This window comes from Hakea prostrata, chromosome 7 (genome assembly GCF_041222555.1).
Source record: "Hakea prostrata isolate BN-2017 chromosome 7, UWA_Hpros_2, whole genome shotgun sequence".
Taxonomy (NCBI): Eukaryota; Viridiplantae; Streptophyta; class Magnoliopsida; order Proteales; family Proteaceae; genus Hakea; species Hakea prostrata.
Genome location: NC_142606.1, coordinates 10,736,947 through 10,749,523, shown reverse-complemented (window position 1 = coordinate 10,749,523; position 12,577 = coordinate 10,736,947). Strand labels below are relative to the sequence as shown.

At 37.3% G+C, this 12,577-nt stretch overlaps 1 protein-coding gene and 1 pseudogene across 1 annotated transcript; both read left to right on the top strand.

Annotated features, from left to right (window-relative positions):
* The first annotated feature begins 3,290 nt into the window (after window positions 1-3,290).
* On the top strand, window positions 3,291-4,222 carry LOC149009691 (ubiquitin C-terminal hydrolase 12-like). Its single transcript, XM_089160448.1, has 3 exons — window positions 3,291-3,602; window positions 3,707-3,873; window positions 3,976-4,222. The coding sequence occupies exons 1-3, from the start codon at window positions 3,385-3,387 to the stop codon at window positions 4,143-4,145; spliced, it is 555 nt and encodes a 184-aa protein (XP_089016574.1). The 5' UTR covers window positions 3,291-3,384; the 3' UTR covers window positions 4,146-4,222.
* Window positions 4,223-8,550: 4,328 nt separating this feature from the next.
* Window positions 8,551-10,837, top strand: LOC149009690 (aldehyde oxidase GLOX1 pseudogene; annotated as a pseudogene).
* Window positions 10,838-12,577: the final 1,740 nt, after the last annotated feature.

Here is a 12,577-nt window from a genome sequence, read left to right as displayed (position 1 = left end):
TAGTGTTCAGGGTTGGGTAGGGTTGGGCCAGGTTGGTCCAAGGCTAAACCCAAACCCACCCCAACCTTGTTAGGGATGATTGATTTGTAACCCAAGCCCGTCTTTCAGGTTGAAAAATCAGACTGAGACCGGTCCGGGTTCAGGGGGACTGGGCCATTTGGGCCAACAGGGTTTCATTGACATCCCTTACTTCAGGCAGGGTTTTGGAAATTGGATCGGCCCATATCCGTAGAGATGACACCAATTGAACCCATCACTGTTGGCCTTGACTAGGGGCTTGATCACATATTAATCGTTTGGACTTTTTTGGAGTCCGGATCAGCGACTCGTACGGGGAGCACAAAGTGCTCCTCCCATGCTTCTTGACCACACACATTAGTGGGGCTCACGGTGAAAAACACTTTTTGGAAAAAATAAAAAATAAAAAAAAAATTTCACCAGTGGGACCCACTGATGTTTGTGGTCAAGGAAGCAATGGGGGAGCCCGACGGGGAGAAGATCCGGATTCACTTTTTTGGGCTTGTACTGGGTCCATGTGGCAAACATGAAACCTTTTTTTTTTTTTGGTACAAAGGCGCTTTTTATATATAGGGGTAGGGATATTACATATGCCGCCGGTAAGAGTTGAACCCAAGACTTCTCCAATGAGAAGCAGGTTCCTAACCATCCTACTACTCCTCAATTGGCACATGAAACCTCGTTTCATGCGTAAATGAACATCTATCGGAATTTGAAGAGACAGGGCCCACGTGATCCAAAGGTGCGGTATCTTTCTTTTTAACAGAGAATCTTGAATAGAATCTGAAGTTAATCTCAATTAGTATTTTTCAGACCGTTGCTATTTCAAAAGTTGGAAAGAAGCCCGAGCCTTCCATTCTTGGAGATTCGGAATCTTAGAACTGGGTTTCTATTATGGAGTGGAAACTAAATTACTAATATGGCACTTGAGTGGGTGCAAACCCAGGACCTTCTTGTGGGAGGGCAGGTCTTTAACCACTTGACTAACCCATCATTGACAGTTGAACTTAATTTCGTCTCAACCACAAGTTTTAATCATGACCATAGACTGCACTGCTGAACATTAATTTAACCAATTTCAAAGTTATAATTAACTGTGGTTATACAGTATTAGATTATATTTAACATTTGAGAATGACAGAACAACAACCCCTTAATTTGAATGAAAAATAGTATAGTCTCTAGTGACATAATCACCATCACAGGGATAATTTCCTTTCTCATATCATTATAATTATATTGAATAAATAATGAATAAATGTTCATATAACTAGCTAACCTCATGATAACGAGCAAAGAATATCCATTTGTTCGATAAACAGGATCTATTGAACTCATAATTCATTAAATACTTATTATGAATATCAACTAAGTATAGTAAGTAAACGAATCCCGATTGCTCAATCATTTGATAACCAAAGTCATTCTTTGATAAATTATCATTATGAATCAGACTCAATAGAATTTGATTCATCCTTTTTTTTTTTCTTCTGTTGTTAATGTGGAGAACTTAACAAAAAATTCTCTTTCTTCATTATCAATCGAATCACTATTCGCGTTTTCTCCTCTCTTTCTTATGAATGAATAGATCTCTTTACTTGTACGACTTAAATGTCTCGTATTTATCCGGGCTCAGGGGTATAGACCATTTGGGCCAACAGTGTTTCATTTAGAAATTGGATCGGCCCATATCCCTATAGATACTTAACCCATCACTGTTGGCCTTGTTTTCTATGGGCTTGGTCACATATTAATCGTTTGGACCTTTTTGGGCTTACACTAGGGCCCATGTAGCAAACAATAAGCACGTGTCATACGTAAATGGACATCTATCGGAATTTGGGGCCCAAGGTTGTGTCTATGATCCTAAGGTGCCGCATCAGAGTCTTTTAACAGAAAATCTTGAATAAAATCTGAACTCAATCTCAAAGTATCTTTTAGAAATAGTAAGTTTCTTGATTTTAAACCGTTGCCAGTTCAAAAATTGGATCGAAGCCCGCGCCTTCCATTCTTGGAGATCCTTCCGAATCTCAGAACTGGGTTTCTACTCACAATTTGAAGAAGTTACCAATTTAAGAACCCTTCTCGAAGCTCAAACTTGGAATTTTTCTTTCTATTTACGCTGAAGTGAAAGCAGCAGAGGAGAGCAGAGCATCTGCTAATGAGAATGCTAACAATGGAAAAGCGTAGCAAACAGAAGAAGGTTTCTTCTTCATCTTCGTCAACATACCAACCTCTTCTCTGCAAGTCCAAACTTAATGGTTCTGTTTTCTCACCACGTAAAGGTTTCTACTCTTTCCAATCTCCTTCTCGCTTCTGAACCTGTTTATTGCATTACTACATTAGACATAGGCCATGAAATCTGGATTATGCAACACGGGTCACCATCCTTCAACTAGCACAACGAGAGATTTTATGCGAGTTTCATAGTTTGAGTGAATTGGGTTAAAGTTTATTAATGTCTGTGTTTTCATTTTAAAGGTTTATTGCGTTATTTACTTTAATCGAAGCTATGAAATCTGGATTATACCAACATGGGTCTTCTGTGGGTTTCATGGGTTAGAGAATTGGGTTAATGCTGATTAATGTCCTTGTTTGCAGTTTAGATGTTCATTACATTGGTGCTTTAATCGAAGCTATGAAATCTGGATTATACAACATGGATCACCATTCACCAACTAGGGTTTCAGAGATTTTATGTGGTAATTAATCTTGGATTAATGTTGATTAATGTTTCTGTTTGAATTTTGAAGGAGCACCAAAATTATTAACTAGATATACTCCCCCTGCGCATTGTATCTTGAAGATTCAAGCATTTTCTGAACTCGCCCAGAGATGTAATTCAGCCATCTTTTCTGCCTGCGGCTACAAATGGTAAGCTTAGTTATACATAAGCACTTTCATTCTACCACAGGGCAGTTTTCCAAGGGAATTCATGGGAAACCAAGTACAACGTTTTCCTTTCAACCAAACATAGATAGTTGACTTTTCTACGGTTGCATGCAGGCAATTGTGCATCTACCCAAGAGGGAACTCAGATGAGAATGGAGGAGGTCATATTTCCATATACTTGGTTATGGCGGATTCCGGTTCATTAGGAACCGGTTGGGAGGTTCAGGCCAGCTTCCGGTTCTCTGTGTTTGATCACAACACTGGCAAGTATCGGACGGCTGAAGGTGACTAAATCAAACTTTTTTAAAGAGTTCATATTGTTCTTAAGGCTCTGAAGGTATTTCATTCACTTCATAATCGATTGTTTCTTATTCTGATCATATTTTTTATCTTCAAAATCCAACAGATGGGAAACGCTTCAATGACATCAAGAAAGAATGGGGTTTTGCCCGATTCATTTCGCTAGGTAATTTGATGAAACGTTCTAATGGGTACTTAGTTGGTGATCAGTGCGTGTTTGGAGTAGAGGTGTTTGATGTCTTTGAAGATAGACGAACAAGCAGATGCGAGTCTATGTTGATGAAAAGGAAAGTTGATAGGTTCACATACACTTGGAAGATTCCAAGACTTTCACTGCTAGGAACAGATCAGCATTCTTCATACGAGGATTTCATTGTGGAGGACTACAGATGGTATGTATTCATATTTACTTGACTTATAACTCTTTCTCTGTAATTGCATGATCCAAGAGATGTGTGAGGTTACAAGAAAGTAACAGTGCTATTGTCGATTGCAGGAGAATTAGTCTCTTCAAAGAAGGAAAAGGTGCTGGAAAGGGCAATAGTATTTCTCTGTACTTAAGTTTGGTTACTCCCAGGGACCAAATTTCTGGTTCTCAAGTGTTTTCTGAATGCTACTTACAAATTATAGACCAACTACATGGGAGAAACTGTGTTCATAAAGGTAAGCATCTCTGAATCTCTCTCTCTCTCTCTCTCTCTCTCTCTCTCTACGTATATGTAGATATGAACTAACAGTTTCATGGGATATGGTGGTTGATTGCAGGTAGTCAATGGTTTAATGACTCAAACAGGTCTTGGGGTTTTGAGAGGTTCATACCACTTAGTGAATTCAACAACCCAGAAATGGGTTTTCTGGTGAAAGACACATGCATTGTGAAAGTACACATAGCCATCCTTGGAAAAGCTAATGCATTCTCAGGAACAAGTTGCTGAATTCAATTTCTGTGAAAGGGCATTTTTGTAGTCTTGTAAAAGGATCAACCACACTGTTGATTTTACCCTTGATTAGTTCAAAATAACAGAAACACTAAACTAGTAGTTCATTAAAATTCTTTTTGTTTTAGACTCTCCATCATACTGCAATGAAGGCTTGCCTTGCCCCCTTTGTTTTTCATCCATAACGTTCTCTCTTTTTTCCCTTCTTTTCCATTTTGGGTTTTGAAATCCACATCTAGTTTAACATTTACCCTAACCTTGGCACTGACCATGACCCTAACTTTTACAATGAAACCGTAAAACAATGCACAATTCTAGTAGTAACTTACAAGAAGGTAAGATCTTACCGAGCCAAATAATGCCGGCTCTAGTTGTAGGCTTAACCCTGAAGCGACCTTAACCCTAACAATGTATCTCAATCTTGCCTTGAACGCCAAGTTTGGTCCCAAATTCTATTTGAACTCAACTCAAGAAAGACAAAGAAGCTAAGACAAAGAAGCTGGGTTCAAACCATTATCAACTCTATTTGCTTCAACATCACTCTATGACCCAAGTCACAATAGGGTTTAGACTTGATTCAAGTCGCACAGGTTCGATCCTTAACCCCAAAGTAATATTACATAGTTCCTTACTATATATAAAGGAGATAATCAACTTCTCTCAGTCTGATGCGGGACTAACGATTCAGTTATATAAACCATAGGATAAAAGACATGATTAAAACATATATTTATATAAAAATATAAAATAATAGACATAAAGTTTTAAACATATTTACAACAATGATCAACATGGATTCCCCGGTTTGAAATGGTTGGACCATCATCGATAACGAAATCCATAATAATTTCCATCAGTTGTTTATGAAACGTCTCTTCTAATTGGATACTTCTGGTGGCTATGTGAACCCCACATATTATGTGATAAACTAATAAATTGATAAATCATATTTTGTTTCTATTCTTATTTTGGATGAATTATACTTGTTTCTATTTCTCTTTCCATGATAATAACGTTTTTTTTTTGTATTAATAGAAATAAATACTATATTACTCAAAAGAACAATTACACAGTTGAGATACATGCATCTATTGTAGTCCAAGTATTCTTTAGAGCTATTGATGATCTATAAGCGAAGGTGGTAAACCATAGTTGCAGATTGAGATTCTGAAAAACATTAATGTTTATATTGTTTATACAAGAAGCTAGATGTGTCAAAATAAAGACATAAGCAATCGACCATTTATTGTGCTTCGTTGGTTGTCAAAAAAGGTCCACTATTTGTTGCATCATAATCACGTTTTGGCTTCTTTTATAAAGATGGTCCTCTTATTCCCATGGCACATGTTTTTAGTTGACACCTTTCTATCTCTCATAATCAAAAATAAATTCTTGTGGATAAGTAGGGAAGGACCATTCCCTAATATTTTCTAGCTTTCTGTTCACTCAAGGTACTATATTCTCAGTTCTTCTGTTTATTCTTCTCATATATAATCAAATTAAAGATTAATTATATGCATTACAAATAATTAAATAGACAGTGATTTGAGCTTCTTCGTTTGTCAAGTAATCGCGATTGTCCAATCATAAAGTGGTTAGAATGTCACGTAATGATTTTCGTGGCATAAATGTCTCTAAAAGGATATTTGCTGAATTATTTGACAAATTATTTAAATCGGGAAACAATTATAAGTTTGGATATTTGATAGTAGTAATAGATTTCCCATCCCCAAAGATATCCGTATATGGTAATAAATTTTTTTTAATATTTTTTAACATTGATGATCATTTTGAAAATTACTTATGTTGGATAAATAATATAATATAATAAATTAAAATCGCCCAAAGTTGGAGATGATCCTTCAGGCTGATTTGCTGGCTAAGTCAGCTTCGTTGTTTTTTTGTTTTTTTGTTTTTTTTGCTTTTGGATTTCGTGACCCCGTTCCATGTACCCAAAATAAAAAATTAAAATCGCCCTCAGAAACTTTGAAGCTGCGCATACCCATTGAATTTGACTTTGAAAAGTTTTTTGTAACTCTTACCTAACTCGTTCATCATAAAAACGTTATGAAATTTTTTAAAAAAAAAAATTTGTTTGTCTATTTCACTTTCCACCATATTGAAAGAAAATTTGATGGTCAAAAATGGTTAAATGTTATTTACCCTAAAAATTTGATAGGAAATCTTCATTCATTGAAAGGTCAATGACAATGTGTAAGATTCTTACTAGCTTTTAAATAATTAGAATTTAATATGATACATATGAGTTATGGACTTATCTGAATGTACAATGGTTCACATAAATATGAAGTACCTACCAAGACCCACCAGCCATTAATGAATTCAAAAAAGTAAAAGCAGAGATACTTAATTGCTCATTATTGTATAGTAATATTTTCGTTTCTATATCACTTTTCATACTTTTCCTAAGCACCTTTGATATGAATACCAAGTGTTACTATCATTTTCCTAGATGCATGAATTCAATGATATAATTTATTACAAATTTTCTGAAAATTTCAAAAGAATCTCAGTCTTTTTGGAAAAGCAAATCTTTCATGCATTATTAGGATTACCTACTCTAATCTTTTAGAAGGAGGGGAAAAAAACATACATAGGTAGTACTTATATGCATGTATGTTGCATGAAAATTTACAGATGATCTAACTTCATTTTTCAGTTTTGACGTTCTAGTTAAGAATCAAAGAGAATATAATACAATCGGTTAACGGCTGAATCGTGCATCATTCCTTATAAATATGTAAATCCATGAGGTGGCCGGAAATGGAATAACGTGTCTTCCATGCATACGAGAGTTAGCTAAACCGTTGATCTCCACTCTAGGGGTAAACAAGGGCAAGAATAGGAATCAAAACTCATAGTAAACTATCTAATATTGTGAACTAAGGGAGATGAGCTCCATTGAAACATGATCAAACACGAACATATCACATGTTTGTGAATCCTTCCTTTTTTTGGTTCTTTTTATAAAAATTTATCATTGTTAGGCATGTGTAGTGACAAATACCAGATTAAGTTTTCTTCATATTTGGAAACTTACTAATTAAAACCCTAGATGGCTAAACTTTCACTATGCATGTTGGAAAAGAAAATTTTATTTTCGGATAGAAACGACTGGTTTCCTTCCTTGAAACGTCAACCAAAACTAGATGATTCAATTATTCACATAACGTAAGAAAACATCTTCCCATCAAAACTAACAAAATTTTCTTTTAGAAGAAAAACATTGAATGAAACGTCAACCAAAACTAGACGACTTAATTATTCACATAATGTAGGAAAACATCTTAACACAAGGTTCTCCTATCAAAACTAACAAAATTTTCTTTTAGAAGAACAACATTGAATGGAGAAAGGAATCCTCAAAGAGGCATTTGAATGTAGTTAGCTAGCTAGCTTTTCATGAGAAGAAGTTAGAAGTAACCATTCTCATTAAGAATATGTTATGTGCTGGTGATCTATAGAACCCCACACACAAGTGGGTGATGCTAACATTGAACCACTTGGGTGAGCAGTGTGGGACATGGTTGTATCTTTACAGTTGAGCATGGACTCAGCAATGTTAACGACTGGTGTAGCTTCTGCTTTTAACTACAATTATCAAGAGCAGCCAAAGAATAGGAACCAGACATTTTTCCTCTTTGCTGAAGTAAGCTTTTAATTGATTAATTAGCCAGGAGAAGATACCGGAATAAATTCCATTAATACTTTATTTATTATAATCAATGATAGCCAAAAAAAAGGGTCTCTAAGCCAATGAGGGTAGATCTATATATCTCTCTTCTTTCTCAATGCTCAAGTTTCTGTGAAAAAAACCCATGAACCTCAAATGATGTAAAAACAATGGAACACAAGTAAATAATTTGTTGGAACAGGTTGAATCAAGTCTATCTCATACTAAGCTGGTTAATCTATCACTCATTCACCAAATTAAGTCACATTAGGATAAACACAAATGCAGAATGCACCGACTGATCTGACAAGATTATCTACATCCAGAAAATGAAGTTTCTCTTTTGAATTGCTTAGAAAACCATCTCATTGCCCAGAAAAACCTCTACGTACTCCTATAATTGAAGGGAATGGTCCCGCCAGCCTAACTAATTCTTCTTTTCATCAAAGTGCCACAAGGGAGAGACGGTGACTGCTAGTTTCTGCTCAATCTTTTTGTGAGAATATATTTCTGGTTCTTCTTTTCTTCCAATCTGTAGCATATATGAAGCCTGGATACTCAATATAATTGGCTGTGTGTGACTCTGTCACCATCTTTGCAGTCTGTAAATTGAATTCGTCTTTGTGTTATTCTCTTTTTAAACAATACAATAGTGAGAAGAGAAAGAAAGCTCTTTCACGACACTTACTAGCTTCCAGCTTCTCAGCCACTGGGTTTCTCTCTCTCTCTTTCTCTCTCTCTCTCTCCCTCTCTTTGTCTAGACTAACTAATCAACACTGACAAGACCCCACTTTCGTTTTCTTGCACGAGTTTATAACTTCAAAACCTACCCTTCTCACAGGATTTAAAGAGCAGAACACCCTTCTCACCCTCTTCAAGCCATTATTATTCTTCTCAGCCACTTCCACAAAGCCCAGAAGCCAAAGAGGCAAGTAAAGCCTCAATGGCAGCAAAAGCCAATTTTTTCTGCTTCTTCTTTGTCTTCTTCTTTGTGACAAGAGTGTCAGAAGCAGGTGGTGGCCAATGGGCTCTGCTGAAGCAAAGCATTGGGATCTCAGCGATGCATATGCAGCTGCTCAACAACGACCGTGTCATCATCTACGACCGAACCGATTTCGGCGCTTCCAAACTCGGGTTACCCAGAGGAAAATGTCGAGATGACCCAAATGACCTTTTACTCAAACGTGACTGCACTGCTCATTCGGCTGAGTATAATGTCCTTACAAATTCCATCAGGCCCCTTTTTGTCCAAACAAATACATGGTGTTCTTCCGGTGCTCTTTCTGCTGACGGCCACCTTATTCAAACCGGTGGATTCAATGATGGTGAGCGTGTGGTCAGGGTTTTCCGCCCGTGTGATGGTTGTGACTGGGGAGAAACCGGGTTCGGACTTCGGGTTCCACGTTGGTACTCCACCAATCAGATTTTACCGGACGGTCGGGTCATCATCATTGGTGGCCGAAAACAGTTCAATTACGAATTCTACCCGAAATCCGGATCCACCAACAAGGTATTCTCTTTGCCATTTCTTCAACAAACCTCAGACCCGGAAGAGAACAATCTCTACCCATTTGTTTACCTTAATGTCGATGGCAACTTGTTCATGTACGCCAACAATCGAGCAATCTTGTTCGATTACAACAAGAACATCGTAGTGAAGAAATTTCCAGCAATGCCCGATGGCCAACCTCGAAACTACCCGAGCACAGGCTCTTCGGTTTTACTGCCATTGAAGAACATACACAACCCATCTGTGTCGGCTGATGTCGTGGTATGCGGTGGAGCTCCACGCGGGGCATTCGCTGGATCCATTTCGGGGAAATTTATCGGAGGCTTAGCGACGTGTGGGAGGATCCGAATTACTGACCCGAATCCACGTTGGGCAATGGAAACAATGCCAATGGCAAGATTGATGGGAGACATGATTTTACTCCCCAACGGCCATGTCTTGATTATAAATGGTGCCGCAAGAGGAACTGCCGGGTGGGAGCTGGGCCGAGATCCGGTTCTCCACCCGGTTATATACCGACCCGATAACCCATCCGGAAAACGGTTTCAAGTCCAGAACCCATCTTCCATTCCTCGTGTCTACCATTCCACTGCAATTTTACTACGCGACGGCAGAGTTCTCGTCGGAGGAAGCAATCCTCATGCTTTTTACAACTTCACCGGCGTTCTTTATCCGACGGAGTTGAGCCTCGAAGCTTTCTCGCCGGATTATGTGGGTTCGAGATTCCGGCCAAATATCGTTTCTCCGGCATCACAGACCAAATTGAAATATGGGCAGCAATTGGTAGTACGGTTTTCTCTGCCCAGTGCGGTGAACGAGAATGGGGTAAAGGTGACAATGGTGTCTCCAACATTCACAACACACTCGTTCTCCATGAATCAGAGGTTGTTGGAGTTGGGTGGAAAACATGTGAGAGCAGTGACGAACTCTATACATGACGTAACAGTGATGGCACCAAGTTCAGCTGTGATTGCTCCTCGAGGATATTATCTTCTGTTTGTGGTTCATCAAGATATACCCAGTGAAGGTATTTGGGTTCAGATACAGTGATATTAGTTAATTTGATTGTTTTAAGATTTGTTGTTATTAATTATGTGTTCATAATGGCAAGAAATAAGCAGCCATGCATGATAACTTGTGAAAATGTAAAGATTGGAATCATGGGATCTGTATTTTTCAATTCATCAATGGAGAACACTTCATGATTTTCTTAGTTTGATGGTTAGGGTTAAAGGGTTCTGTCCTCTTCTGTTTTTTGTTTTTGGTGGAAGGATTCAATTATGGACAACAATGGTTGGACGTCTCTAGTTGTCAAGGACAAAGTTGCATTTGTTTCCACCATGAGGGCCTCCACCACGTTAGTAGAGAAAAATGGGAAACACAGCATTCACCTTCAAAGACTACTTAAGAAAAGGCATTGGCTTGAAGGAGGAAATTAATGTGTGTCTAGTTAGCTACTCTTGTCATGCCAACGTCAATAATAAGAATGCTTCAGATTTCACCTCCATAATGGCTTTAATCATATGAAAAAAGAGACCTTATATAAGAATAATGTGTGGAGACTACAGATGGTTATCTCTCCTAGTCAAGAATGGACTCTTTGTAATTAGGTATTGTTGATATGGATGCTTTGCTCTAAACTAGTGGACAAAGAAACGCCAGAGATCTACTTAACCATGTTCTTTGTTTCTCCAGCTATAAGTTCATTTAATTTGCAATATGATGTGATGGGTTGATGAAATTTTCTTCTTATCTTCCACGTATTAGTTGTTGATTAATTGGGACATTACATTTAAGAATTTCATACATGATTAAGACATGAAAAACCAATTAATTCTTATTGACCATTTTCTTGGGTCGGCTGTGGTTCTTAATTATATACCAGTAATAATATTATTTCTTAAGCAAGTAAGCTACAGTAGTCACTACAAGGACAGATGATTCCAAGTATGAATTTGGTAGTCTTTTGTTCTGGAGAGATCAATTCTTGTGTAAATTAAACCATCGTCATATGCTTTTGTGCCAAGAGACTGAACGAGTGTTTAATATATGCATTCTGAAAACTATTCCCATTTAGACTTGCAATATGAAAATTCTAGCTAGTTTTCGAGCAAAGGCACAGGATAGGAAAGCAAGATAAAAGGGTCTGCAAATAAGGGAGCGAGTAGGAATTGTCTTGAGATAGTTCCATCGTTGGGACTATTTTATGAGCTTCTTATTCCCCTAATAGAGTATGTTTGTAAAATCCATTCTTAGGACTTGTTTTCTCACCAGTTCATTCTTAAAGAACAAAAGAACGAACAATTTTAACAAGTACCTACCATCCATTATTTCAATGACTTTATGATTCTTGTAAAAAGACATGACTATATTGTATTGGCTGTAACTTTAACTGGTGTCTTAAAACTGTATAGGTACAATTAAAAGTCTTACGTACTGGAAGACTTAGGTGAGAATCTTATCGCAGAAAAGTAATAACAATGCAGTAGGACAAAATGGAAACCATTATGATGTCCAAGAAAAATCAAATTTGATGGCTTCAGCCACCGACTCCTGCACTAAGTGTCCCCATTCTTCTTCTAGACTTTGATTTGATCATTTCTGTTTGATCACGGGATTTCTAATGTAGAAGCAGATGGTCCCTAAAAAGTATATATATTCATGAATCCACCAAAATGACTTACCATGGCATTCAAACAAATCTCCTCTTCCTCAGCCCAGAAAAAAGCATGCATGTCTATATTCTGAAAACAAGGCCTGTAATGTTAGTTCTTTGGTTTTGGCCAAAGAGCTGATTCTCATTGTAAGTTTTCAATCTGGGGAGTTAGCTTGTGCAGGAGGGGATCATCTCAAATTTAGTTCAAAGATCTCTTTAATCCTCACATATATAGTAGTGAAACTTTGACCCATTTGGGAAATGAAGTCTCTTTCATTTGCATTCCTTAACAACAGTCATGCATCTAAGTTCTTCCAGGGAATATCTTTCTTCTTCATTACGTAAGAGTTTAAGTTAAGCACAAGGGCAAAGCAAAGGCAAAAAAGTAATTCAAGTATCATTCATAGAGGAGATTATACACTTTTGAGTGTAAGAATTAATAAGATAGTAGTTAGTGAGTCACCTACGCTTTCTTATGTTAATTTCAACGGATGGCAGAACCCCAAAAAACCTCACCAAAATGAATTAAAAGCCTTACCCACAAAGCTATCCAAGAAAGATGAGTTGTT